The sequence below is a fragment of the Chrysemys picta genome, chromosome 2 (assembly GCF_011386835.1).
Source record: "Chrysemys picta bellii isolate R12L10 chromosome 2, ASM1138683v2, whole genome shotgun sequence".
In the NCBI taxonomy this organism is placed as follows: Eukaryota; Metazoa; Chordata; order Testudines; family Emydidae; genus Chrysemys; species Chrysemys picta.
The window spans coordinates 119956988-119984821 of NC_088792.1; the positions used below are offsets into that span (position 1 = coordinate 119956988).

Genomic DNA, 27834 nt, shown 5'->3' on the forward strand with positions numbered 1-27834 from the left:
GGTGGCGCAGCTTACTGACTCACTCAGACCTCAGCGAAAAGAATATCCCCATTGTTATTGCTGCTTGCTGTGCACTCCACAATATCTGTGAGAGTAAGGGGGAGACATTTATGGCAGGGTGGGAGGTTGAGGCACATCGCCTGGCCGCTGATTACGCGCAGCCAGACACCATGGCGGTTAGAAGAGCACAGCAAGGCGCAGTGCGCATCAGAGAAGCTTTGAAAACGAGTTTTGTGACTGGCCAGGCTATGGTGTGAAACTTCTGTTTGTTCCCCCTTGATGAACCCTCCGCCCCACCCCCACCCGGTTCACTCTACTTCCCTGTAAACCAAAAACCCCACCCTCCCCTCCCCCTTCGAGCACCGCTTGCAGAGGCAATAAAGTCATTGTTACTTCACATTCATGCATTCTTTATTAATTCATCACACAACTAGGGGGATAATTGCCAAGGTAGCCCGGGATGGGTGGGGGAGGAGGGAAGGACAAGGACACACTGCAGTTTAAAACTTTAACTCTTATTGAAGGCCAGCCTTCTGATGCTTGGGCAATCATCTGGGGTGGAGTGACTGGGTGGCCGGAGGCCCCCCCACTGTGTTCTTGGGCGTCTGGGTGAGGAGGCTATGGAACTTGGGGAGGAGGGCTGTTGGTTACACAGGGGCTGTAGCGGCGGTCTCTGCTCCTGCTACCTTTCCTGCAGCTCAACCATACGCTGGAGCATATCAGTTTGATGCTCCAGCAGCCGGAGCATCGACTCTTGCCTTCTGTCTGCAAGCTGACGCCACCTATCATCTTCAGCCCGCCACTTGCTCTGTTCATCCCGCGATTCAGCCCGTCACCTCTCCTCTCGTTCATACAGTGCTTTTCTGTAGTCTGACATTGACTGCCTCCACGCATTCTGCTGTGCTCTTTCAGCGTGGGAGGACATCTGGAGCTCCGTGAACATGTCATCCCGAGTCCGCCGTTTTCTCCTTCTAATCTTCACTAGCCTCTGTGAAGGAGAAACATTTGCAGCTGGTGGTGGAGAAGGGAGAGGTGGTTAAAAAAGACACATTTTAGAGAACAATGGGTACACTCTTTCACGTTAAATTTTGCTGTTCACATTACACAGCACATGTGCTTTCATTACAAGGTCGCATTTTTCCTCTTATATTGAGGGCCTGCCGGTTTGGTGTGAGAGATCACTCACGCAGTGCCAGGCAACAAATTTCGGCTTGCAGGCAGCCATGGTAAGCCACAGTCTTTTGGCTTTTTTCACCTTCTTAACATGTGGGAATGGTTTCAAACAGTAGCGCCCTCATTTCCCATACCAAGCACCCGTTGGGTTAGCCATTTAAAATGGGTTTGCAATGTAAAAGGAGGGGCTTCGGTTCCCGGGTTAACATGCAGCACAAACCCAACTAACCCCCCTCCTCCCCCACACCCAATTCTCTGGGATGATCACTTCACCCCTCCCCCCCACCGCGTGGCTAACAGCGGGGAACATTTCTGTTCAGCAGAGCAGGAACGGGCACCTCTGAATGTCCCCTTAATAAAATCACCCCATTTCAACCAGGTGACCGTGAATGATATCACTCTCCTGAGGATAACAAAGAGCGATAAGGAATGGATGTTGTCTGCATGCCAGCAAACACCGGGACCATACGCTGCCATGCTTTGTTATGCAATGATTCCAGACTACGTGCTACTGGCCTGGCGTGGTAAAGTGTCCTACCATGGCGGACTGGATAAGGCAGCCCTCCCCAGAAACCTTTTGCAAAGGCTTTGGGAGTACATGAAGGAGAGCTTTCTGGAGATGTCCCTGGAGGATTTCTGCTCCATCCCCATACACGTTAACAGACTTTTCCAGTAGCTGTACTGGCCGCGATTGCCAGGGCAAATTAATCATTAATCATTAAACATGCTTGCTTTTAAACCATGTGTAATATTTACAAAGGTACACTCACCAGAGGTCCCCTGTGTGCCCTCAGGGTCTGGGAGCACGCCTTGGGTGAGTTCGGGGGTTACTGGCTCCAGGTCCAGGGTGATAAACATATCCTGGCTGTTGGGGAAACCGGTTTCTCCGCTTCCTTGCTGCTGTGAGCTATCCACATTATCTTCATCCTCCTCTTCCTCGTACCCCGAACCCTCTTCCCTGTGTGTTTCTCCAGTGAAGGAGTCAGAGCACACGGTTGGGGTAGTGGAGGCTGGACCCCCTAGCATGGCATGCAGCTCTGCGTAGAAGCGGCATGTTTGCGGCTGTGCCCCGGACCTTCCGTTTGCCTCTCTGGCTTTGTGGCAGGCTTGCCTTAGCTCCTTAATTTTCACGCGACACTGCTGTGCGTCCCTGTTATGGCCTCTGTCCTTCATGGCCTTGGAGACCTTTTCTAATATTTTGCCATTTCTTTTACTGCTACGGAGTTCAGCTAGCACTGATTCATCTCCCCATATGGTGAGCAGATCCTGTACCGCCCGTTCGGTCCATGATGGAGCTCTTTTGCGATCCTGGGACTCCATCACGGTTACCTGTGCTGATGAGCTCTGTGTGGTCACCTGTGCTCTCCACGCTGGGCAAACAGGAAATGAAATTCAAACGTTCGCGGGGCTTTTCCTGTCTACTGGTCAGTGCATCTGAGTTGAGAGTGCTGTCCAGAGCGGTCACAATGAAGCACTGTGGGATAGCTCCCGGAGGCCAATAACGTCGAATTCCGTCCACACTACCCCAATTCCGAACCGCTGAGGCCGATTTTATCGCTAATCCCCTCGTCGGAGGTGGAGTAAAGAAACCGGTTTAAAGGGCTCCTTAAGTTGAAAGAAAGGGCTTCGTTGTGTGAACGTGTCCAGGCTTAATTCGATTTAACGCTGCTAAAGTCGACCTAAACTCGTAGTGTAGACCAGGCCCTTAGGAAAAGTTGAACCCAAATCCTTGAAAGAATATGCAGAGATCATTTCTAACTTACATAAACAGTTTGATGTGCGGTTTAAAGATTTCAAGGCACTTGAACCACGTTTTCAACTTTTTTCTACACCAGTTGCTGATGAAATTGACTATGTTGCAGAAGAAATGCAGATGGAGTTAGTGGAGCTTCAGTATGACACCATTTTGAAGCAGAAGTATACAGATGTTGGAATTCCAGAATTCTACAGGTTTCTTTCACAAGAAAGATTTCCCATGTTATTCTCTGCTTCCGCAAGGATAATGGCAATGTTTGGAAGTACATATATATGTGAACAGTTTTTCTCTTCCATGAAGATTAACAAATCTGTGTTAAGGTTAAGGCTCACTGGTGAACATTTGAAAGTAACACAGATTGGTTTCGTCTCAGGATATCAAACCTAATATTGATGCTCTGGTTGATGCAAAACACTGCCAGCTAAGTGGCCAAAAATGAAATGACTGTCAAAATTAGCACTGACTTTTCATATTACAGTTAAAGAAGTTAATAAACAAGTTAATAAATTGACTTTTAATAGCATAGTATATTTTAATACTATACTACTATATTACTCTTCATTTATTTTCTGCCTACCTCCAGGCGCTTCCCCACCGCCAAGCCGCCAAACAGCTGTTGGTGGCGCTTAGCACTTTCCAGGAGGGAGTGGGGAGGAGCGGGGAGCCGCGCGTTCAGGGGAGGAGGTGGAGAAGAAACGGGGTAGGGGAGGGGCCTCATGAAAGGAGTGGAGTGGGGGCAGGACTGGGGGCAGAGAGGGGGGAGTGTCAGTGATGCGGCCCTCGGGTCAATGCACTAGTCCTCATGTGGCCCTCGTGGTCATTTGAGTTTGAGACCCCTGCCTTAGAGAATGTGTATATAAAACCATTTTATTTTTATTAGTTTAACATCCTAATGCAAATATATTTAAAATGAAAGGTGCAAGTAGAGAATTTGCCACCCACCTAATAGTCTAAAGAACACTTACTCAAAAAATAAATAAATAAAGCATTTTTTTTAAAAAACCACTTACCAGATATGCCAGTCTATGTTTAGAGCCATAAACATGCATGAACATATTACTCAATCCCGTTTGACAGTGGCACAGCTGACACTCGTAGAGAACAAGGAGATTCTCTTTTGATCGGTATTCAATTATATATTCAAGTCCTGTATAGAAGAAAGGGATATTTTACAATTTAGTGTTTACTAAAACAATCTGCACTACATATTATTACCCAGTACACAGATAATCAACAGTTCATACCAGAAAAAGAAACTAAAGCAAGCGTTAGTGACTTATTAGGTACTAAACAAATTGGCCAAGATTTTAATAACTAGCTATTTTGAGTACCTCGATTTTTGGGTGCTAAGCTTAAGACATCTTCCTAACTACCCACCTGTGAAAAAGTGCTCTCTTTAAGTTCCCTCAAGTTGGGCATCAAAAATTGAGGTATTCAAAAGACACTAGTCACTTTTGGAAAATGTAGGACAATCCTTTGCTTACCGTCTCTTTCTATGTTCCTTAGAAATAGACTGTCTCCTCTCCAACAAAGAGAAACTGACATATTTGTATAAAAATGCATTTTTATATTCAAATGCATCAAATATTATAAATGATATTATAATAAGAGTAATCACCGAATCGTTTAGTCAAGAGTAGCTTCTAGTATAAATACCCTTACATTATTTGTAACCCACACTCTCAACAGATACATGTTCAACCTAATCAAGAATAAATATGCAATGAGAATTCCAAGAACTCTCGTCAGTAAGATCCACTTACACACTGTACCAGCAGAACACCTAATGTAAATTGTATAAGGTTTACCTAATTTCATACTTATGAAGGTATAAATTTGTAGGACCAGGATTTTATAATTGTATTTGATTTTATCCTGTCAGTCCCCTTTTTGAATAGCAGAAAGAAATGACAGACCAGAACAATCCTTATGACTGATTATGGTCACCCTTTTGTTTTAGATTAAGTTATAATGTCTACTATGGTTTCCTATATGTATTGCAAATTAGGCACGCTAGTTAAATATACATTTCTTTGTTTTAAGGTTTTAGTAAGTAAGAGACAGGATCTTGTATTGTATCTATGTTAAGGAGATTAGAGGAATGTTGAGGGCCTGAAGCCCCAATGTGAATTGTTTTAGTTATAAGATTTAGCAAGGCTTGATTTACAATGTATACTGCTGTCTGTATACCTTTGAAGGTATACAGAGATATACCTGTTTGTGTGTGAATGAGGAATGCATACATCAGGAAAAGATAAGGTGTGAAAGCCATCACAAATGTCCAGATTGTCAAGAAAAAGTGAGAGACTTGGAAAGACCAGGAGACAATCAGAAAACATCCATTGTATCCGACGCTAAACACGTTAGCAGCATTGACAACCTCAGAGGTGAGGCAGGCACCCCCGAAGGCGAGACAACAAATAGGAGATAACGATGGGAAGCCCGACAATAACCATCAAATGATAACAGCAGAAAACCCCAAGATTAACACCATTTAAGGTCTAATGATTACAGGATGACATTGCAAAATGCATGGACTCAAATGGGAATTTACAACTATAAAGCTGGGGTATTTTACCATGGAACTCTGGGTTTAGTCCTGCAAAGCCTCGGCGCATCGGATCATGACCGATAAGAGCCCAGCTCCTGCTCAATTTAACTGGCCATTAGATTGACTGATAAGTATAAACATCAAGTGGCAGAGGAGGGAGGGAGGGAGAGAGAGTGTGTGTGTATGTGACTAAAAAGCATATGCTAACTGTTGTATTTTCAATAAATGCAGTGTTTTTGCCTTCTTCTCTATAAAGATCCCATGTGCTTTGTATAGTATAACAAATTCACTCAATCCCTCTGGTAATGTAAAAACAACAAGGAGTCTGGTGGCACCTTAAAGACTAAGGTGCCACCAGACTCCTTGTTGTTTTTGTAGATAGAGACTAACACGGCTACCCCCTGATACTTGACACCATCTGGAAATGTAAAATTGCTGGCATTTAATTACAGCATTTAAAAAAATGCTCACCAAGTGCAGGTTCTGAATCTTTACATGTATTAAGCTGTTCTTCCAAGGTTTGTCCTTGAAACTTCTCTGGCTCAGTTTGAACTATAAAATAAAAGCACTTTATTAAAATGTGGTTAGTTGCCTATACCAAAGCAATAATAACCACGCATTGGGTACAGTTAGATACTCTCTAGAGCAGTGAGAAATCTAGGAGAAGGAAGTGGTGTCCCCCACTCCAGTCACGGACTTAAGTTTGCCAACAAATCCAAACCAATCCCTGCTCTGCAATGCCCTTCAGGAGGCACAGCAACGAGCCATTTGATGTGGTGAAGCATTATCCCTGAAGTCCCACCCACTCACACTGTCTTCTCTTGCAAGGAAGATGTTGTAGAGGTATTAAAAGGGGAAAACACAATATAAAGCAAATTCCCCAATGACCTGCTAACTTCTAGCATCACTGGCTCTTGGAGGACATTCAATCATGGCACAGCTGTGTGTTTGTGCACTATATTGAATAAGGAAATTAACTTACCATAATCAGGAAGTTTTATAGGTGCTTTCGCTTGGTCCCCTATTCCACCCACAGTTTTAACTAAAAAGATAAAAATAAATAAAAAAAGAGTAAAAATTTATGAACAAAGACTGGAATGAGACCTTGAGAAGAACCCAGTCAGAAAGACAGGACATGCACCATGTTTAAAGGAAACAACGAGAGCTTCTTGTTGATGTGTAAAGGAACAAATTCTATTACTTTAATCTTTGTGTACCAAGAGTTAAATTTTGCTAGTAATAGTTGAAGCAAAAACATTTGCATCAAAGAATTACAATAAACCAACTTAGTGCTAGACAATTTAATAAAGAGGACAAGAAATTACAATAGCAACCAAGTTGCCAATTTTACAATTAATTAAACTCATACCAAAGTATTAAATTACAGCAGAACCCACTAATAGTGAAAATCTCCTATGGTACCCAGCCTGGAATCAGAGTCTGCTACATTAAGCTTTAAATCCAGCACTTCACACCTTCTTGGAAACATTACATGATACAGAGAGGGGATTTGGAAAGAGCTAGTTAATTTCATATAAAGAACTCTTCTATGGCATAAGGGAAGAGCACAGTGCTCCTGGTGATCCTTGCATTCACAAGGGACTGCTTATCTACACAGGGGAATTGATGAGAACCGCTAATGTAGACAAGCCCTGAAAAACCAGGCAAGATTGCAGGACAAAGAGGAAACCCAGTTGGCTTCACCCACTCTGCAAGAAGAAGTAAAGAAAGTATATCAGATCCCTCCTTCACTGTAATCAAACATTGCAGAAGTTATTTCTATTCAAAATTTAATATTTAGAAAGACTTTACTTTTCCATTCATGAAAGAGCACCAAACAGGCCTTGTGATGCTTGCATCTGAATTTGAATTCTGGTCTAACACGGAATAAATGGGATAAAAGTAAGAAAAAAGAATATCAATGTATTTAAAAAAAAAAAGGGGGGGGGGGGGGGGACTGTCCAGCGGTGAGGTGTCTATTGTGCTGTGGAACTTTCTCCAAACAATACAAGAAAAGCCCAATATCTTGGAACATAAAAAATTTAATTGGACATTTAAATTTAGACTGGAAAATACACTGTATCGAACTGTACAACTTTAGGGCCAAGGGTGTGTAAAATGACTTAAGTCTTTTCCACCTCTGAACTTTATGAAATACAACCATGCTATTTTTCTGTTAAAATAATTAGCAGTGGAATAATTGAAGTTGACAATTAAATAGCTATCATTTGGTTTAAAAGTTAACCCTCCACAAGTAACGAATTCAAACCTCTTCTAGCTATTTCTCTAGTGCAGACCAGGTCTCAGAGTCCTCTTATGATTAATCCCAAAATGTTACTAGTTACAATCCTAGTGCCCAATCCTGTACATCTCTTACTAGCACAATTAGTTACACTGTCTTCTGCAGGATTGGACCTAAAATTAAAATTCTTAAAAAAGGTCACTTACAGTTTTGTACGGATGTTTATAAAAAACATTTAACCAAAGCAAAACGTTAAACTTTAGTACTTACCAATGCCATGGGCTTTTAGAGCTTCTTCAACCTAAATTAATGAGAGAAAAACCGATTTAATGTTTTCTTAGAAACTTTACATTGTCAAAGAGATGGACAGTCACTATTTATATAATAAACTAATTAGATTAAGGGTTACACAAAAGATGATTATTCAAAATGTACAAGGCAATTTTTCTCCGATGGATGGATATCAGGGTGAATAAAATTTTTTTCAAAATCATAAACATTGTATTTTTTTAAATTAAATACAGGTTTAAAAAATAAACCTATTTAAAATTGACAACCTATGTTAATGCCTAGACTTAAATCTATTACAATCACTGAAATTAAATACAAAAATAATATTAAGCAATACGTATTTGCTACCAAGTTCTAAAGAAATCCAGAGCACCGAACTACTGGAAGTCACTAGCTGAGCAGTGTGAACCAGAGTCTGTTGCAATGCTACGACAGCTTTTAAGAGCAGGAGCCTCTTCTGCAGTTAGAGAATATTTTCTTCGTTTCTGTTTATTCAATTAGTTCAGTCAAATGACTAGTTCATTCAAAGTTAAGAAACCATTTGGGAATTGAAAAAGAAGGGGAGCTTTTCCACTCCCAATCTATAAATAAAAACTAGGTGTGAGAGGATGAGATGTACAAGTTCCAAAATTCTGAACGAGACACAGACCAGAAATGATCAGTTCAAATCACTAAGTACAGATAATACCTCTTTTGTTTACTAAAACAATTAGTTTAAAATGCAAAACATGTTTTGATAAACTTTTTAATCATTTTTCTTATGTATCCAGCACATTTAAGATAATTAAATTTTTTAAAATGCTGGTTTTGTGCCTTTTTAATTAAACTTGCACTTCAACCCAAATAGAGCTTGACACCAATTACAAGTATAAATTAATCATCTAGTAAATCAAAAATGCATAATTCACCATTTTTGAACATAATAAAAATGTAAAAATTAAAGACTCTATATACATATTTTTAAACAATTATATTTATTTAGATAGTGTATCCTCTTGGTTAGCAAAGAGAAGCACTAAGTTTAGGGTAAAGGCTGTATTTAGTTGCAAATCAACATTTCAGTGGTTAGCAATTAATTAGAATCAAGTTGTTTTAGGAAAATAGCTAAAAAGTACAAATGCAAAACACAATTAAAATTGATTTTTAAATCAATGGTTCCTGCTTGCTGATTTAAATCATTAGTAAAAGTCAATTATTTACATTGTTCTGATTTAAATCAATCCACTGTTTCCTATTATATTAGACTCATTATTTAGATTAGATTCTTAGATGCCAAAGCTCCCATGCTTTGTATAGGGAGTGTTAAGCACCTAACTTGAGGCTGTGAATTCCACTGGTTGGGTACCTAGGAGAGTTGCAGTGTTTAAATCCCCCGTTGCTCTTACTAATCCAGACAGCAATACACAGCTAGATCAACATGAACCTTTTTAAACATCACTGTTATACAGAAAAGTTCTGCTTTACTGTACATGACAGAAATAGTAAAGCAAGAAAATTCTAAACAAAAAGTTAGATGCTTTGCTAATTTTACACATTTTAGAACATTTAATACTTTAAAAAGAGAAAATAGTGATTACAATCCTACACATCATCACTGTTTAATGTAACTATCTACAAAATCTGACACACACACACACACACACTAATCTTACCGTCTTGTGTTTGAATCCAAGGAAATGAGTCTGCAAGTTTAATGCAGAAGCACACGAGATTTTGCAAATCTAGGTTAAAAAGAAGATTCATAATTATTTCTACAGTATTATGCAAGCAAACAGAAAAAATACTATAATTCTGAAAAATATCATTGATATTTCAAACTAATCAAAATCTCCCTATTTAATAAACTCCAGTTATACACCCTGAGGTTGTACAGATTGATTTCTGCTGAAACACAAGTCCTCTAAAGCCAGACTGAACAGCAGCCAACACTCTATTCACTGGGTTCCAAAGAGGATGATCAAAGTACTGTCTGTCATTTAAAAGTCCCTCTCCATAGCATAAAATGGTTTCAGGTTCGCCCAAACCCTTCAAATACATTCAACTGCATTGTACCAGAGGGGAGGCCATCTCTCTCAATCTCATTAAAAGAGGTATGGAAAGGTGATCTTCAAAAAGATTTTTGGATATAAAACCCAAGCTCTAAGGAAATTTGAAAACTTTGACAAGGAAGTGTTGTCTCTCTTGTCTCCTGTTGTGCAAGAAGTGTGATTCACATCAACACTTCATTGAAGGGACTACAAAACTGAAGAGAAAGCAATAGATATAAAATGAAATGGGCTGAAAGAAATGTTTTCCTCCATACACCCCTTGAAAGGTACCCAGGGTGAGTGAGTCCTTTAAGCAAATGTAGACCTCCTAAGGTTTGTATACTCATATTGGGCAGGGAATGAGCAGGGTACTTAAAAGCTGAGGTCACCGTCTGCTTAAGGCATTCACTATACATACATTTCATGCTCTATCAGTGCCTTTCTCATCCCTTCCATGTGCCCTAGCACCCTGTACCTCCAACCTCACACTGCCAGACTTTCCATATCCCCTATGACTCCCTGTACTCCCAGTGCCTGCATCCTCCCTCATACCCCACAAGTCTCCATAGGCTCCCCTCAGTCCCCAATGAGCTTGCATACACTTGTTAGAGACTAGCAAGCCTAATGAGTTTTGACAGAACCACATTTACAGGAAGGGAGAAACGCTTCACACCCCCTGCATCCCAACCACTCCCTCTATGCCTCCCCAAACAACCTGGTTCCACCCAAGTTCCCTCAGCAACTCAGCTCCTCTTTGTGCCCGCAAACAGCCAGCTCCCCCCCCCCCCCCCCCCGCATCCAACATCCATGCTCTCCTCAGTAACAACAATTAAACACACCAGTTCTCTCCCTTACACCCAACAAACTTTAGTAGACGCATCAGACTCTGACAAATTTATGTAGGCTCATTTGTGGAAAGATGAGCCAAATGAGATTAATCAGAGGTGGTGTACATGTGTGAATAAAGGTATCCAGGAGCCTCCACTCCTCCCTCACAACTCCCCTAAACATCCCAGTTCCTCCCAACATACACACAAACCTCAGTAAGGTAGTCAGGTTCAAAAGCCAAGGTACATTTGTCAGGCACCAATGAGCCTACTAAATGAGGTTCCTCAGGAGAGATACATAGAGCATAGATGTTTCCCTCCAACATATCTGTTTCCCCATACTCCCTGACTTAACCCTGCTTCCCTTCTAAGCAAAATAGCCCCCACTATGCAAAGGCCTCATCTGTGTTCAAATTTGAAGAGATTAAATTTAAAGAAACAAGATCTCCACTTAGCAGGGGCTTTGCTTCTGGGGGAGTGTAGAGTGCATATTCTCTGCACAACTACCTCCTGTTTTACCCATGTCCCTTCCTAACCAAGGAACTCTCCCCTCCAAACTCACACAACACCCAGCTCCCCCACTCCATGCCCAACATCCCAGCATTCCAATCTAAATACTCTGGGGGTGGGGTATGGTGACCATTTCCCCCCACTTCTCTGTATAGTCTTCTGGAGGATAGTTGGCTTGTTTGGCACATCACCCATCTTCTTTCTCCAGGGGCCTGCCAAGGAGGGTATGCTGTTCTGTGAAATCCTTCTGGGAGCGAGGACCTTCAAAGGAAGAGCCTTTTCCCCACCCAGCAAAGCCCGTACCTGCAGCCAGAGTGGGAAGCTGGGCTATGGTGCTGCCTTTTATACGTAGCACCAATGATCCTCTACCCCCCAGAGTTAGTACTTCCCTCTACTGGAGAGTCCTCACAATGCACAGATAAAAGAGTTTCTCTCTGATGCTCTGCCTAACACCCCCACCATCTGCCTAATGCCCTGAATACTTCTGCTGCCCTCACTAAATGTGCTTCATACTCACAATATCCTGCTGCCTCTCAACACTGATACTGACTTCTGTTTATTAAGTCTCCCTCTCTCTCTGTTCCTACTTCCCCTCACCTCCACTGCCCCCTACTTGCCTAATCCCTTTGCCCAAAAGCAGTCTCTTTTCCCTCCCACTCACTCACCTGGTGTCCATCACAGCCTCTGCCACACAAGCACTATTTTTCACACTCCGCCACAATTCCTTCACTACCTTCTGTCATCCAAAGCACTTCAGCTGCTTTATCATTCATTTCTGCTGCACCTCCCTTCTACCCCCATCCACAAATCCACCGGCCACCACACATTCTGCCTCATCCTCTTCCGCAAGTCCTGGGTCAGTTTTGTGTGCCCAGCTTCCATCTCCCCTTTTTCACTCCCACTCCACATGAACACAACAGATTCTTGCTGCCACCTTTCCTCATGTACCTTATGACTTCCATCCCTTCATGTCACACACCCCCAATCATTTCTCTCTTATATTCCCCATACATATCCAGTCCCAAATCCCCTCTATTGTGCCACAATAGCCCCAGGCTCCTCCTAGCCCCCCAAAATTCTATAGCCTCATCACCATCACGCCTTTCTGCTCTTTTTATAAATACGGGCTTTAAGAAGATTGCAGACTATCTTATAAAGAGCTTACAATCTAAAACAGACAGGACAGATAAAAGATGGAAGTGGAAATCAGGTGGCACTAGTTCAGTGACAGAACTGAGAATACTACTCAGGTCTCCTAACTCCCAGTCTACTGTCCTACGCAACACACCTTTCAAGAAACACTACAACGGGTATTATGGAATAACCTATTCATAAAGAAAATTCCTTTCTAACTTCCATCAGTTAGAGGCTGACATAGACCCTGATGCATGAGGGTTTATATCCATTTCAAACTATATTTTCTGGGGGGGAAGGGGAGGGCACTAAGCATTTAATACTGTTTTAAGGACTTTAAACAGTCTGCAGTATATGTAACCAGAATTCTTAAAAATGGAGAATGGTCTAGGACTAGGAAGTTTATGCACATAGATATACACTAGCTCTACATTTCCTGACATCTGTATGTTGGTGGCACGTTAATTACATCAGCACTTGGAGAACACTGCCAGAGGCACCTTCAAAATCCTAAAATGGACAGACACATGGATGGTCTTCTCTATCCTGACTGTCCAATTAAGAATTTGTACGATGCACTGTACCTCAAAGTAGTACCCTGTAACTCCCATATTCATCATTTGAATATGGTTGTGATATTTCATACAAAGCATGCCTTGCATGAAAGGTATATGCCGAAATTCATTGTTCTGTAAAATTATGTGTATAATCATTGTATATGAAATTATAATATTGTGCTATATGATTGACATTGAAATATGTTGTGTGTCTGGGAGTCGCCCAGAGCTAGCTCTCCAGAGGCAACAAAGGAGGTGACCCATACACAGCTGCGTGTTAAGCGACCATCACAAGCCATTGACCAGCAGGGGAATTGTAAACAAGAAATTTACAATTCTATACAAAACAGTTGCACAGGCACCACAAAATGGGGATTGACTATGACTATAACTCAGCAAGGCCCACCAGGACATGTCTGGGCCAGTATCTTCCCTGGGACATGAATTGAGAGTATAAAATAAGGGACAGTGGCATCATGAGACCACCTCTCTCTTTCCCCACCTATGCTGAAGACAACGAGAATGCTGGGAAGATAAAAACTTTGAACTGAGGAGACTGGTACCAGGCTCAGAAGGCAATTCAGCTGTGTATTAAGAACTGTAACCTGCATTCAACATGCAATAAGGTGAGAAAAGTTGTTTGATTCAAATCTTGCTCAGTCTGAAAATTTAGGATTTAGAATGCATGTTTACTTGTTATTTTCTTAGGTAACTACCACTTATAATCATTTAAAATTTATCTTCTTTCTGTATTTAAGAAACTTATTTTAATATTTTATCCTTACCAGTGAATTTGTCTAAAGTGCTTGGGGAATCTGCTCAGATTACAAAGACTGATGCATGTCCACCAACCTTCAACGAAGCAGGCTTTCTGGAAATCTAAGTACACTATGCCCACTGGATCCCCCTTGTCCACATGTTTGTTGACCCCTTCAAAGAATTCTAATAGATTAGTAAGACACGATTTCCCTTTACAGAAACCATGTTGACTATTGCTCAACAGTTTATGTTTTTCTATGTGTCAGACAATTTTATTCTTAACTATTGTTTCGACTAATTTGCCCGGTACAGACGTTAGACTTACCGGTCTGTAATTGCCGGGATCACCTCTAGAGCCCTTTTTAAATATTGGCGTTACATTAGCTAACTTCCAGTCATTGGGTACAGAAGCCGATTTAAAGGACAAGTTACAAACCTTAGTTAACAGTTCCGCAACTTCACATTTGAGTTCTTTCAGAACTCTTGGGTGAATGCCATCTGGTCCCGGTGACTTGTTAATGTTAAGTTTATCAATTAATTCCAAAATCTCCTCTCGTGACACTTCAATCCGTGACAGTTCCTCGATTTGTCACCTACAAAAGCCAGCTCAGGTTTGGGAATCTCCCTAACATCCTCAGCCGTGAAGACTTTATCGTCTTTAAGCGCTCCTTTTGTATCTCGATCATCAAGGGGCCCCACTGGTTGTTTAGCAGGCTTCCTGCTTCTGATGTACTTAAAAAACATTTTGTTATTACCTTTGGAGTTTTTGGCTAGCCGTTCTTCAAACTCCTCTTTGGCTTTTCTTATTACATTCTTGCACTTAATTTGGCAGCGTTTATGCTCCTTTCTATTTGCCTCACTAGGATTTGACTTCCACTTTTTAAAGGAAGTCTTTTTATCTCTCACTGCTTCTTTTACATGGTTGTTAAGCCACGGTGGCTCTTTAGTTCTTTTACTGTGTTTCTTAATTTGGGGTATACATTGAAGTTGCGCCTCTATTATGGTGTCTTTAAAAAGCGCCCATGTAGCTTGCAGGGATTTCACTTTAGTCACTGTACCTTTTAACTTCTGTTTAACTAACCCCCTCATTTTTGCATAGTTCCCCCTTTTGAAATTAAATCCCACAGTGTTGGGCTGTTGAGATGGTCTTCCCACCACAGGGATGTTGAACGCTATTGTATTATGGTCACTATTTCCAAGCGGTCCTGCTATAGTTACCTCTTGGACCAGCTCCTGCGTTGCACTCAGGACTAAATCTAGAGTTGCCTCTCCCCTTCTGGGTTCCCGTACCAGCTGCTCCATGAAGCAGTCATTTAAAGTATCGAGAAATTTTATCTCTGCATTTCGTTCTGTAGTGAAATGTTCCCAGTCAATATGGGGATAATTGAAATCCCCCACTATTATTGAGTTCTTATTGACCAGTCCACACAAGAGATCCACTTCCTGGACACTACAGTGCAAATAAGCAATGGTCACATAAACACCAGCCTATACCAGAAACCTACTGACTGCTATACTTACCTACATGCCTCCAGCTTTCATCCAGACCTCATCACGTGATCCACTGTCTACAGCCAAGCTCTAAGATACAACTGCATTTGCTCCAATCCCTCAGACAGAGACAAACACCTATAGGATCTCTATCAAGCGTTCTTAAAACTACAATACCCACCTGCTGAAGTGAAGAAACAGATTGACAGAGCCAGAAGAGTACCCAGAAGTCACCTACTCCAGGACAGGCCCAACAAAGAAAGTAACAGAACACCACTAGCCGTCACCTTCAGCCCCCAACTAAAACCTCTCCAGCGCATCATCAAGGATCTACAACCTATCCTGAAGGACGATCCCTCACTCTCACAGACCTTGGGAGACAGGCCAGTCCTCGCTTACAGACATCCCCCCAGCCTGAAGCAAATACTCACCAGAAACTACACACCACACAACAAAAACACTAACCCAGGAACCTATCCTTGCAACAAACCTTGTTGCCAACTCTGTCCACATATCTATTCAAGGGACACCATCATAGGACCTAATCACATCAGCCACACCATCAGGGGCTCATTCACCTGCACATCTACCAATGTGATATATGCCATCACGTGCCAGCAATGCCCCTCTGCCATGTACATTGACCAAACAGGACAGTCTCTATGCAAAAGAATAAATGGACGCAAATCTGACATCAGGAATTATAACATTCAAAAACCAGTCGGAGAACACTTCAACCTCCCTGGACACTCAATTACAGACTTAAAAGTGGCAATTCTTCAACAAAAAAACTTCAAAAACAGACTCCAACGAGAAACTGCAGAACTGGAATTAATTTGCAAACTGGACACCATCAAATTAGGCCTGAATAAAGACTGGGAGTGGATGGGTCATTACACAAACTAAAAACTATTTCCCCATGCTAATTTTTCCCCCTACTATTACTCACACCTTCTTGTCAACTGTTTGAAATGGGCCACCCTGATTACCACTACAAAAGTGATTTTTCCTCCTGCTGATAATAGCCCACTTTAATTGAATTGGTAAGGCAACCCCCATCTTTTCATGTTCTCTGTATATATATATATATCTATATATATCTTCCTACTGTATTTTCCACTCTATGCATCTGATGAAGTAGGTTTTAACCCATGAAAGCTTATGCCCAAATAAATGTTAGTCTCTACGTTGCCACAAGTACTCCTCGTTGTTTTTGCTGATACAGACTAACACGGCTACCACTCTGAAACTAGTTTTCAATGGTTTCCCCAAACTCTTTGATTTTGTTCCTACTCTCAAACGTTTCAACAATGGATAAAATTATACTTTGTCAAAGGCCCTTAATAATATGAAGTACTCACATTGCAGTAGAAAGGATGCTGATGCTGCTTCTTCTCTTTCTTTACCTCAGGTTCGGTGTCCATGTTTGAGGTTTAAAGGAGATGAAAAGCACTAGGAAAGCTACAAAAATATTTATGAAGTATTACTTTAGTTGAATGCAAGACACAAGATTTCTGGTTCAATCTGTTAACTTGTTATAGTAGCTAGGTGTATGCATATTTTAAATGTTTGGGTTTTGGGTGGTTTCTTTTCAGTAACCTGGAAGTTTAGCTTTGAATTTCCAGGCTAATTATTGTGTTTTGAGAACATTCGTGTTTCATTAAGAGCAGGCCCCAAATGGGGAAGGGGGGCGGAGTGGCACTCTCCCAAGCCCTACCCACCAGGCATAAAAATACACATCTAAACTATAATCACATGCTCTGCCACTGTTCTCAGGTTTTATCTTTTCAGATACATGTATGGACAAAGCCAGATTAAGGCACAGATATAACAGCCATGTGTTTAGGAGCCCAGCTTCCAGAGACACATGATATCAGAATCTAAGATTACATTTTAAAAAACATTTCTGGTTCTTACAGTTGTGAAGAAAAGCCTGAAAATCTGAAACATATTTAACCAATGCAGACTATTTACCAGACTGTGCAAACAGTCTCCAGCAGAGAGCAGAGCAACAGCCAGTAAGGAAGCTACCTGGCCTCCGTATGTCTACAGAGTATTTTGGAGCAAATCTCCCAGCTTGGGTCAACAGACTTAAGCTAGCGGGGCTAACACTATTATTCCAAAAATAGCTGTATAGACAGCACTGTGAATTCGTGGTTATGGCTCTGAAGCCTAGGGCAGAGGATGGTCTTCAGAGCCAGAGTTCCAGCCTGAGCCATAACTTCACAATGTTGTCTATACAACTATTTTTAGAGCACAACCACGAATCCCGCTAGCCCTAATGTATCATCCTGGGCTGGGAGGCTTGCTCCAAAATACTGCACACATACCCACATCCACTATCAGCAGGGCTTTGGAGCGGAGTCCGGAGCTGGAGCGCAGAGCAGCTCCAGAGCAGTGGAGCTGCAGGTTTTTGCCTGGAGTTGGAGCGGAGCCAGAGCACAGCTCCAAAGCCCTGACTATCAGAGCACACCAGGTCATATTATTGTCAGTTACTATCCCAACCACTGCTGTCCCTACCACTAGGGACACCTGGAAAGACAAGAAGGGCCTGAGCCACCTCAGCTACCTTCTCCAAGAAGCTAGGTGTGATGCACTGTGCCTCAAGATAGCACATTCTAATCCCAATATTCATCATTTGTATATGGCTATATTTCATATAAAGCATGCCTGGTCATTGTTCTGTCAAATTATGTATCAGGGTGGATACAAATCAATGATTCTTTTTTTTTTAACATTTTTTTTTAATTTAAAGCGGATTTTTTGATTAAATGCTTTTTGAGGGAAAAACCTATCTAAAGATAGTTTTAATTAAGATACATTATAGCTCAAAGATATCTCATCATGGAATAGGGATTATAAATTCTAATTCTATAATATGAGACAATATATTCATGTAATGTTTAAGAAAAGTTTTGTAAATGAGTTCCAATAGTTCATGGATTAGGGACCCAATTTTATGGGGTTCCAGGGGCTTTTGTATAGATTATTTTGGTTAATCTTTCTATCTATCCGATGGGACTCAGTGCTCAGTCTAGAAGATACCATCAGAGATGCTTAGTTTTGCAGTTCTCGATAACATGCTTGTTAACAGCAAAAATGTTTTAAATAAATAAATAAATAATATATAGAGGTGAGAAATAACAGACCTCAACCCTATTGTCCCTCTGCAAATTTTTGTACACAGAGTCAATCCCTTACCTCTCTCTAAAAGTGCAAAATTTCAAAAAGTTCAATGAATAGAAGATTGTTGGCGGCGGAACAGATCTGGACAAGGAGAAGAAGTCTGGAGATAAATGTGAGAAGGGACAGGCAGTAGAAACAAAAGTGAAACTGTTTGAGCAGCATATTCCAGAAGTCTTGAGGTCTCTCTCAGCGTAGCTTTCATTGATTTGAGATCTACCATACCATTCTCTCACTAGAAGGGAAAACCTATAATGGCAGCAGGCCGTAAAAGAGACCCAGTTTGGGAATATTTTAATGAAGTTCCTCTACCTGTGGGGAAGACAGGCATGCATACAAAATGCAAACAGTGCAACAAAGCAATGCAAGGCCTGGTTGCTCGAATGAAACAACATCATGTGAAGTGTTCCTTCTCAGGAGGAAGCTATGTTGAAGATGATGAAAGGAACATGTCTGAAAATGCAGGATCTTCAGATGGTAAACTCTTCTATTTCATACTTCTGTCTTAAGGACTGCCTGTCTTACTTCTGGACTATTCCTGAATTCTCATGTATGAGAAAAAAATATAGTTGTTACTCTATGGTACTATCATTTTAGATACAGTTATGATAAAAAATAAATAGCTGAACTAGGCAGATCTTCCTTTTACAATTTCACCTTTAAAGTAGTACTGAGTGTCAGTGAATGCAATGAGTAATACTAAATGAGCAGTATGGTAATAATAATTAAATAACTGCATTGACTTATTTTGTTTAGGAGAATCCATCCTCAACATACAGGATTCTGAAGACTATTCACCTTCAAGATCTCCATCATTTTCTAGAGTGTCAGTGTTATCTGCCAATGATAGTGTTTCAGTCACATCATGTATGTCACATAGCCACAGTATATCACCTGTAGCAAAAAGAAAAAAAAATCTCCATCATCCAGAAACAACCATAAATAAGTTTGTGATAAGAACCAGCAGATTACAAAAAGAGGATTGATGAAAAAATTGCCTGTTTTGTTTATGCAACAAACTCTCCTTTCTGTATGATTGAGAACCCACATTTCATTAACAGGATTCAGTCATTAAGATCAGGATACAGTCCATTCAACAGAGCAGATGTCGCAGGCAAATTACTGGATAAAGTGTATGAGAGAGAAATTGAGCAGTGTGCAGAAGGTATAGAGGGTAAAATTGTTAACCTGAGTCTTGATGGGTGGAGCAATGTCTACAATGATCCTGTTGTATGTGCTTGTGAGACAACAGAAAAAGGGAAGGCTTCCTTACAGAAACAATTGATACATCAGGAAATGCACACACAGCAGAATACTTACAAGAAGTAGCAGTAAAAGCTATAACAAACTGTGAAAAAAAGTTCAAATGTCTAGTATGCAGCTTGGTCACAGACAATGCTGCAAATGTATCCAAGATGAGAAGAAATTATTTAGAAGACAGTCCCAAGCTAATAACATAAGGTTGCAGTGCTCATTTAATACACCTCTTTCCAGAAATAAAGGCTAATGTTGTTGAAATTGCAAAATACTTCCGTAACAACCACTTTGCAGCAGCTGCTCTGAAAAAAGTGGGAGGAACCAAGCTAACTCTCCCACAAGACGTGCGATGGAACTCAGTAGTGGACTGTTTTGAGCACTATATCAAGAACTGGCCTAATCTGATGACAGTTTGTGAACAAAATCGTGAAAAAATAGATGGCACTGTCACAGCCAAAGTTCTCAACATTGGGCTTTAGAGAAATGTTGAACACATGCTGAGTACCCTGAAGCCTATTTCTATAGCCTTGAACAAAATGCAGGGAAATAGCTGTTTTATTGCTGATGCTGTTGAAATTTGGAAGGAACCGACTGAGATCTTAAAACAAGAAATATGCAATGACAGAGTTAAATTACAAGCATTAAAAAAACAAATGGGACAAGCACTATCTCCAGCTCATTTTCTTGCAAATATTCTCAATACATGGTACCAGGGTCAAACCTTAACTGCTGAAGAAGAGGAGTTGGCTATGACATGGACATCCAGCAATCATCCCTCCATAATGCAAACTATAATAAACTTCAGAGCTAAGGGTGAACCATTCAAGAAATATATGTTTGCTGATGATGTTTTAAAGAAAGTCACACCAGTGAACTGGTGGAAGTCACTTAAGCACTTGGATTCAGAGACTGTTGAAGTGATAATCTCACTTTTAACAGCAGTAGCTTCTTCTGCTGGTGTAGAAAGAATATTTTCATCTTTCAGACTAATTCATTCCAAATTGAGAAATTGTTTGGGACCTGAAAAAGTAGGAAAGCTTGTTTTTCTTTTCCAGACTATGAACAAACAGGAAAATGAAGGTGAAGACAACTTTAGCTGCAGAAGCCAATATTTTAAGTTTCTCATGTTGACCTGGCTGACATAGTCTATTTAATTTTTGTTGGGGTTTTTTTTAAATATTTCATTTAACTATTTTAGTTAAAAACAATTTTAACAAAAACAAACCTGATTTTAAAAAATTTGAATGTTTAACTAAATTAAAAAATGCATAAGCTTGTTTTGTTAAAATATTATGTTTGCTGTTGAAGAAAAAAAATCCAGACTACATAAAGTTGTTGTTTTAATTAAATAAAACAATTTAAATGTCTGTCTGGTGATGTTCTCCTTCTAATACAGCAAGGCAAGAAAATCCTCCAAATATTAATGATTAACCTGTGGAATTGGAGATATTTATGAAGTCATTGGGAGGTGAACTATCTGTTTCAGTTACTTTTGGTAAATGAAATAACCATTCATTTTCAGATATAGCTGTAAAACTAATCTGAAAAGTTTTCAAAATAAATCACTTTTCAAATATATAGTGTGTACCTTCTAAAAATAAAACCTATATCTATCTCCGAGTTGTGAGGAATATGTATTAAGGTTATAACAACCTACAAGAATGCACTTTTATGTAGAAATCCATGATTAAATCGAGTCTTCCTGACTAATGATTTAAATAAAATCGACCCTGCTATGTATATCGTTATTGTGTATGAAGTTATGAGATTTTGCTATATTGTTATTGAAATATGTTGTGAGTTTGGGAGATGCCCACTGCTAGCTTGCCAATGACAACTAAGGAGGTGAGCCATACCCAAACAGGCATTAAGCAACCATCATGAGCTACTGACCAGTAACAAGAATGCTGGAAAGAAAGTCTTTGAACTAAGAAAACTGGTCCCAGGCTGAGAAGGAAATTCAGCCTGTGTATTAAGAACTGTAATATGACAACAACATCCAATGGGGTGAGAAAAGCTGTTTGATTCAAATCTTGCTTAGTCTGATAAAGTTTAGAATTTAGACTGCAATTTTGCTTTTATTTCTTTCGGAACCATCTTTGTCCTATATGCCTACCACTTATAAACACTTAAAATCTATCTTTCTGTAGTTGATAAACTTATTTTAATGTTTTACCCTTACCAGTGAGTTTGTCTAAAGTGGTTGAGATTACATTAGCTGGTACATATCCATTATCCTTTGATTAAGTGATGAATTAATTACTGAGAAGATCCTGAGCCATGTAAGATGGTACATTTCTGGGGTGCAGGACGGTAGGGCATTTGCTGGTGTTTCCCTCTGTATAGCTCATGAGTGGCTTGCACAGCATTCATTTAACTTATCTGGGTGTATCTTGCATGCTAGTGGCTAAGTGTTAACAGCACCTGGAGAGATTTGCTACTGTCACAAGTCAAGTATTATGAGAGACAGCCCAGTCTGGAGAGTTAAGGGGGCATAGCAGTCCCAATCCAAGATTGTACCCCGAGGACCAGTCACACTAGGAGACAATGCAAACACAGGAGATGGGGAGTGGTCCCCCATTTTTCTGCTACTGCAAGGCCACACTATGAGGAATATGGATTGCCATCCCCACCCCGCTTTGATCAAGGGAAGTAGCGGTGATATTTTCTTAAACGCCATCAAAGAGGCACCAATATAAGCTGTCACTCACTGCAGATTGTGCAGAACTTCCTATGACACATTGCCACCAGCAGCAGCAACGTTTAAACTGTCATCGGGCATCCGAAATAGCCACGCTGAGTGAGGCTGGTCGCCCCCTCAAAGCTATCAGCCCCCCCCCGCAGACATCACTGACTAGAGGCGTTTTCAAGTGAGAAGGGAGCGCGAGACAGCGCCCCCTCCCCCCCGGGGCTCATCGTCTCTTCCCGCCTTAGCTACAGGGTCCGCGGGGGTCCCGGGGCAGCCGCCTCCGTTGCCTAATCGCTGCCGCGCTCCCGACTCCGAGCTCCGCGCGCGGCAGGAGGCGAGCCCGCCCCGCCGGCCCCGCGCCCCGCTCTCCCCGCGGCCCCTCGCGGGCGCGAGCACGGAGACGGGACCGGCCGGGGCGGCTTCCCCTGTTCGGAGCGCGGGCGGGACGGGGAGCAGTCCCCATCCCGCCCAGGCGCTGTCCTCAGCCGGCCCCAAGCGCCGTGTCTGCCGCCGCCGCGCCCCTGCCCCCCACTCACCCCGCGCCCCTGCTCCGGCTCCGGCTCTTCGGGCCGCCGCCACCGCCGTGAGAGAACGCCAGGGCGCATGCGCCTCGGCCCCTGTGTGCTGCGTGAGGGGGTCGGGTCTGGGGATGTGGGATGGAAACTCCGGACCGGAGTCCCCCGCGGGGGGAACCGGATCCTCTCCCCGCGCTGCGCCGGTTGCGGGGCTGGGCGGGTGCCCGCCTCGCCGCCCGCCCACTTCCCGGTTTACCAATATCGGCTGGCCAAGCGGCGTGGCCGGTGCGCGGCGCCCGGCCCCGGGGAGCCGTGCGGCTGTTTGCGGTGACCGAGAGTCAAGGGCATTTCCTGGGGCCGCTGACAGCGGCCCCCGCCCGCAACACCTCGCTGGGGGCAGCGGTGCCCGCGGAGCCTGGCGCTGCGGGGAAACCAGCCAGCGCAGCGTCGCCAAGCCCGCCTCGCCGCGAGCTGGGCGCCCAAGGGTGGGATTCAACACACTTATCCGGCGTGTTTCTGGTGCTTTAGTTAAAGTCCTGCTCGTGGTGAGGAGAACCTCCCCTTGCCTGTTGGCAGCCCGGACTGCTCTAGCCCCAGTAGCTGCAGAGAAAACTTTGAAGATGCGAACCCCAAATGCTCACAAACCAGGCGGCAGATGAAAAGAACCCCACATGGAGCATGGATGTTTAAAATATGATTTTTTTAGCAGGTCTCATAATTTTGGGATGTCAGGTTCGTGCTTGGGGTTGGCAATACTGGTTATAAGTAACTGGAAAGGGATTGGAACGGGCACACTCCAGCAACCTGAACTATAGTGGTTGGTTACAGTGCACTCCAGCTAATCTATTGTTTCAGTGCTGGTTTTATGTTTGCTGTGTCTGCATCTGATCAAAAATATATTTGAATGTGGTTTGGAAACTGTTAGTTTTGTTGGCATTCATTGGGCTTTTATTAGATTACCGTTTGCCGTTCGTTCTGAATTCTATATAAAGATATTTTTGGCGCAAAATCTTCTTTTATTTTTAAATGATTTTTGATGCCAGTTTTTCTTTTTTATGATGTATAAAATGTTTGGGTGTTTGTCATTATTGTAATTATCGTTGCTGCAGATGTTATTATTTTCCTGCTTGTTTTTTACCTTAGCAATATCATATCTTTAAAATAAGGCCTTGTCTACACTATACAGTTTTGTCAACAAAACAGTGGAGGTGTACACACAACAATGGTCCTCCCACTGATGTAATTCTTTTGCTACACCAACAAAATAAAACCCCTTTGGCAAGCGGCATAGAGCTTTTTGCAACAAAGTTAGAGCGACACAGTGCCAGTGTAGACACTGTGTTTGCTTATGTCGCCTCCAGGAGGTGTCCCACAATGCCCATCATGACCACTCTGTTAAGCAGTTTCTACTCTGCTGCCCTGCATCCAGATACACAGATAGGCGCTCCTACCCCCCTTAAAGCCTTTGCCATGCCAATCTTCTCCCCTTATTGGTCCTTTTGGTCAGGTGCCAACCTGGTTATCTGAGCTTCTTAACCCTTTACAGGTAAAGGAGGGATTTTATGCTACCCTTAGCTGTGTGTTTATGACACAGTGCCTATCCAACTGTAGGAACTTTGACACCTACAAGCCGATTGCTCATGGCATGGATGAGAAGGAACATGAAAGGGATGAAGCAGTGCCGTGCTAAGATCACAGAGCTGAGGCAAGTGTACCAGAAGGCAAGGGAAGCCAACCATTACTCTGGTGCAATGTCAAAAACATGCCGCTTCTACAAGGAGCTGCATGCCATTTTCAGCTATGACCCCACCTCCACTACCAAAATCCCCATGGATACTTCAGGGGGACTGAAGGCAACAGCCAGCAGAGTCAATCTCAAGGACGAAGTGGTGGACAATGAGGTCGAGTTGGAGGAGGATGTGGGACAGGTAACAGGCTCATCTGGTGGCATGGCAAGCCAGGATCTCTTTTTGACTCTGGAGAGGTCTAACCAGTCCCAGCAGTCCATCTCTGGCATGCCAGAAGCAGGAGAGGGGAGCTCCATCAAGTACTCATTTTGCTTTGATACTGCATGCTTACATGAGGTAGAGGTATCCTTTATTTTGTTACATGGTGCACGTGAGACAAGGGATCTACATTAACAACACTAGGTACTGTTTGCATCTGCTTCACATTCCTCTGTGCAGCTACGCAGTGGGGGCCCAGCGGAAAAGTTTGTTAATGCACACCAAGATCTCCCAGGAATTCTCCATAGAAATCTCTAGGAAACTTTCTTGTAAATAGTCTGCAATCCTCTGCCAAAGGTTCCTTCACAGAGCTGCTTTCTTTCTTCCCCATTTTAGGAAACTTTGCCATGCCAATCGGCAATTACTTCTGGAGGAACCAAAGCAGCACACAAGCGAGCAGCATACGGACCTGATCTGAAGCCACACGCATGCAGGAGATGTGTCCTTGGATCTTCGGTTACCCTCAGTAGTGTGACTTCAGGTTTGATCACCACCACCTGTGGAAAATGGTGCTAGTATTCAGAATAATGTCCCCAGGCACTTGTATTGATCCCCTTCTCAAACCACCTAGACCCTTGGTCCCGTTTTGCAATCCCCACTCCCAGTCCCCCCAAGCCAAACTAATTGTGTTTAGTGCTCTGGCCATGCTGCATGCTTACCAAGGGAAAGTGAGAAAGAGGTGCATAACTTTTATGATTCAAGACTGAATGCACACACAATTCTGATTCTGTATATTGTTTCCTTTGCTTCTGCAGATGTGCCCTTGAGGGCCAGCTCCTACATGCTGGTGGAGTGCCTCCGTCAGATAAGGAGGCGATTGAGGAGGAGTAAGGAGGACATGTTTCGTGAATTGCTGCAATCTTCAGATCAGGCCAAGAGCGAGCACAGAGCATGGAGAGAGACCATAAATGAGAAACTAGAAATGGATAGCCAGAAGAGGAGACAGACTCAGGAGCAGGTTAATAAAGCTCATGCAGGACCAAACAGAGATGCTGTGGTCCCTGATTGTGCTGCAGGCAGAACACATGTGTGCTCAACTCCTCCTACAGCCCATACAGAACTGCCTTCCTTGCCCCTCTCCCCCATTCCTCTCATGTTCCCAGCCCTTCACAGTACTCCTTGCACTCCATCCCTAGGGACATTTTCCATAATGACAGCTGGACTGACATGCAGCTGGGAGATCCTTGTGTCCCTTATAAGAAATGTTCATCTGTGTATTGCTGTTTAATAAAAATTTTGTCTTACAAAGACAGTGATTCTTTATGTATAACCTACAGAAGTGGATGAAACAGAAATTCATACACAGTGGCAATCGGCATATTTGCAGGCTACAGTTAACGCTCAGGCAGGAATTATTACAGGGGCTATCCAAGGTGGCAAGTAAACAATGCTTGGCTCAGTTCATTACAGAAAGACTAATTACTGGGGCTCATTATCAAAATGCTGCTTCATATAGCACCCCGTTCAGCCCCTCTAAAAGCCCTGGTGTCTGGCTGCTCAAAATTAGCTAACAGGCTATCCACCTAAATGATCCACCCCTGGGGAAACTTTTCCTCGTTTACTCACAAATATTATGCAGAGCACAACAGGCTGCTATGACCAAGGGAATATTTTCCTCACTGAGGTCTAATCTGCCAAAAAGGCAGTGCCAGCGACCCTTTAATCTTCCAAATGCACATTCTGTGGTCATTCTGCACCTGCTGAGCCTCTTGTTGAAGTGCTCCTTGCTGCTGTCAAGGTTTCTGGTGTATGGCGTCATGAACCACGGGAGTAAGGGGTAGGTGGGTCTCCCAGGATCACTATGGGCATTTCCACTTCTGGTCTGGAAAGAAAGTCCCTGCATGCAGCTTTCTATACAAGCTAGTGTTCCTGAAGATGCATGTGTCATGCACCTTCCCTGACCACCATATTGATGTCAGTGAAACGACCCTGGTGATCCACCAGCACCTGTGATGTCATAGAGAAATAGCCTTTTCTGTTGATGTATTCCGTCACGAGATGGTCTAGGGCCAAAATTGGGATATGCGTGACATTCATCGTCCCACCCTCACCAAAGGCTCTTACGTAAATTAAATTGTCATGGGATAAGAGGGAAGATCCTTTCATGGATTGAGAACTGGTTAAAAGACAGGGAACAAAGGGTAGGAATAAATGGTAAATTTTCAGAATGGAGAGGGATAACTAGTGGTGTTTCCCAAGGGTCAGACCTAGGACCAATCCTTTTCAACTTATTCATAAATGATCTGGAGAAAGGGGTAAACAGTGAGGTGGCAAAGTTTGCAGATGATACTAAACTGCTCAAGATAGTTAAGACCAAAGCAGACTGTGAAGAACTTCAAAAAGATCTCACAAAACTAAGTGATTAGGCAACAAAATGGCAAATGAAATTTAATGTGGATAAATGTAAAGTAATGCACATTGGAAAAAATATCCCCAACTATACATACAATATGATGGGGGCTAATTTAGCTACGACTAATCAGGAAGGAGATCTTGGAGTCATCGTGGATAGTTCTCTGAAGAGTTCCACGCAGTGTGCAGCGAATAAGGAAAAGTTATTTACTCGTTCCTATAATATAAGAACTAGGGGCCACCAAATGAAATTAATGGGCAGCAGGTTTAAAACAAATAAAAGGCAGTTCTTCTTCACACAGCGCACAGTCAACCTGTGGAACTCCTTGCCTGAGGAGGTTGTGAAGGCTAGGACTATATCAGGGTTTAAAAGAGAACTAGATAAATTCATGGAGGTTAAGTCCATTAATAGCTATTAGCCAGGATGGGTAAGGAATGGTGTCCCTAGCCTCTGTTTGTCAGAGGGTGAAGATGGATGGCAGGAGAGAGATCAATTGATCATTACCGGTTAGGT

General features: G+C 42.4%; 2 protein-coding genes across 8 annotated transcripts in view; one reads left to right on the top strand and one right to left on the bottom strand.

Annotated features, from left to right (window-relative positions):
- Nucleotides 1-23123, bottom strand: part of LOC101935181 (uncharacterized) — a 68645-nt gene extending 45522 nt beyond the window's left edge. Inside the window, exons 1-8 of one of the 3 annotated variants that reach the window (XM_042841729.2) lie at nt 22984-23094; nt 19300-19395; nt 16680-16779; nt 9666-9734; nt 7993-8023; nt 6463-6522; nt 5952-6032; nt 3940-4076 (exon numbers count right to left, since the gene is read on the bottom strand). In XM_042841729.2, coding sequence (XP_042697663.1) covers nt 3940-4076; nt 5952-6032; nt 6463-6522; nt 7993-8023; nt 9666-9734; nt 16680-16742 — 441 coding nt within the window. In that variant the 5' untranslated portion in view covers nt 16743-16779; nt 19300-19395; nt 22984-23094. Of the gene's footprint in view, nt 1-3939; nt 4077-5951; nt 6033-6462; nt 6523-7992; nt 8024-9665; nt 9735-16679; nt 16780-19299; nt 19396-21940; nt 22790-22983 lie in introns of those variants that run through there. The other 2 variants (XM_005296524.5, XM_042841730.2) reach the window with 2 other exon arrangements.
- Nucleotides 23124-23127: 4 nt separating this feature from the next.
- Nucleotides 23128-26310, top strand: LOC122172315 (uncharacterized). Of its 5 annotated transcripts, none has more exons than XM_065584111.1 (4): nt 23128-23694; nt 24574-25046; nt 25305-25449; nt 25724-26305. In XM_065584111.1, the coding sequence occupies exons 1-4, from the start codon at nt 23634-23636 to the stop codon at nt 26194-26196; spliced, it is 1152 nt and encodes a 383-aa protein (XP_065440183.1). In that variant the 5' UTR covers nt 23128-23633; the 3' UTR covers nt 26197-26305. The 5 variants fall into 5 exon arrangements, 3 of the variants coding, with proteins under 3 accessions (XP_065440183.1, XP_065440184.1, XP_065440185.1); XM_065584112.1 differs by having other exon boundaries at nt 23130-23694; nt 24574-24890; nt 25724-26302; XR_010598485.1 differs by lacking the exon at nt 24574-25046 and having other exon boundaries at nt 23137-23447; nt 25724-26269.
- The last annotated feature ends 1524 nt before the right edge of the window (nt 26311-27834 follow it).

Bases quoted from the DNA above. Each gene is read 5' to 3' on its own strand.
- LOC122172315 (XM_065584111.1), top strand. From the start codon at position 23,634: ATGGAGCATGGATGTTTAAAATATGATTTTTTTAGCAGGTCTCATAAT. The intron at 25,047-25,304 runs GTAGAGGTATCC...TCCCCATTTTAG, and splicing joins ATACTGCATGCTTACATGAG to GAAACTTTGCCATGCCAATC. The intron at 25,450-25,723 runs GTTTGATCACCA...TTGCTTCTGCAG, and splicing joins CCTCAGTAGTGTGACTTCAG to ATGTGCCCTTGAGGGCCAGC.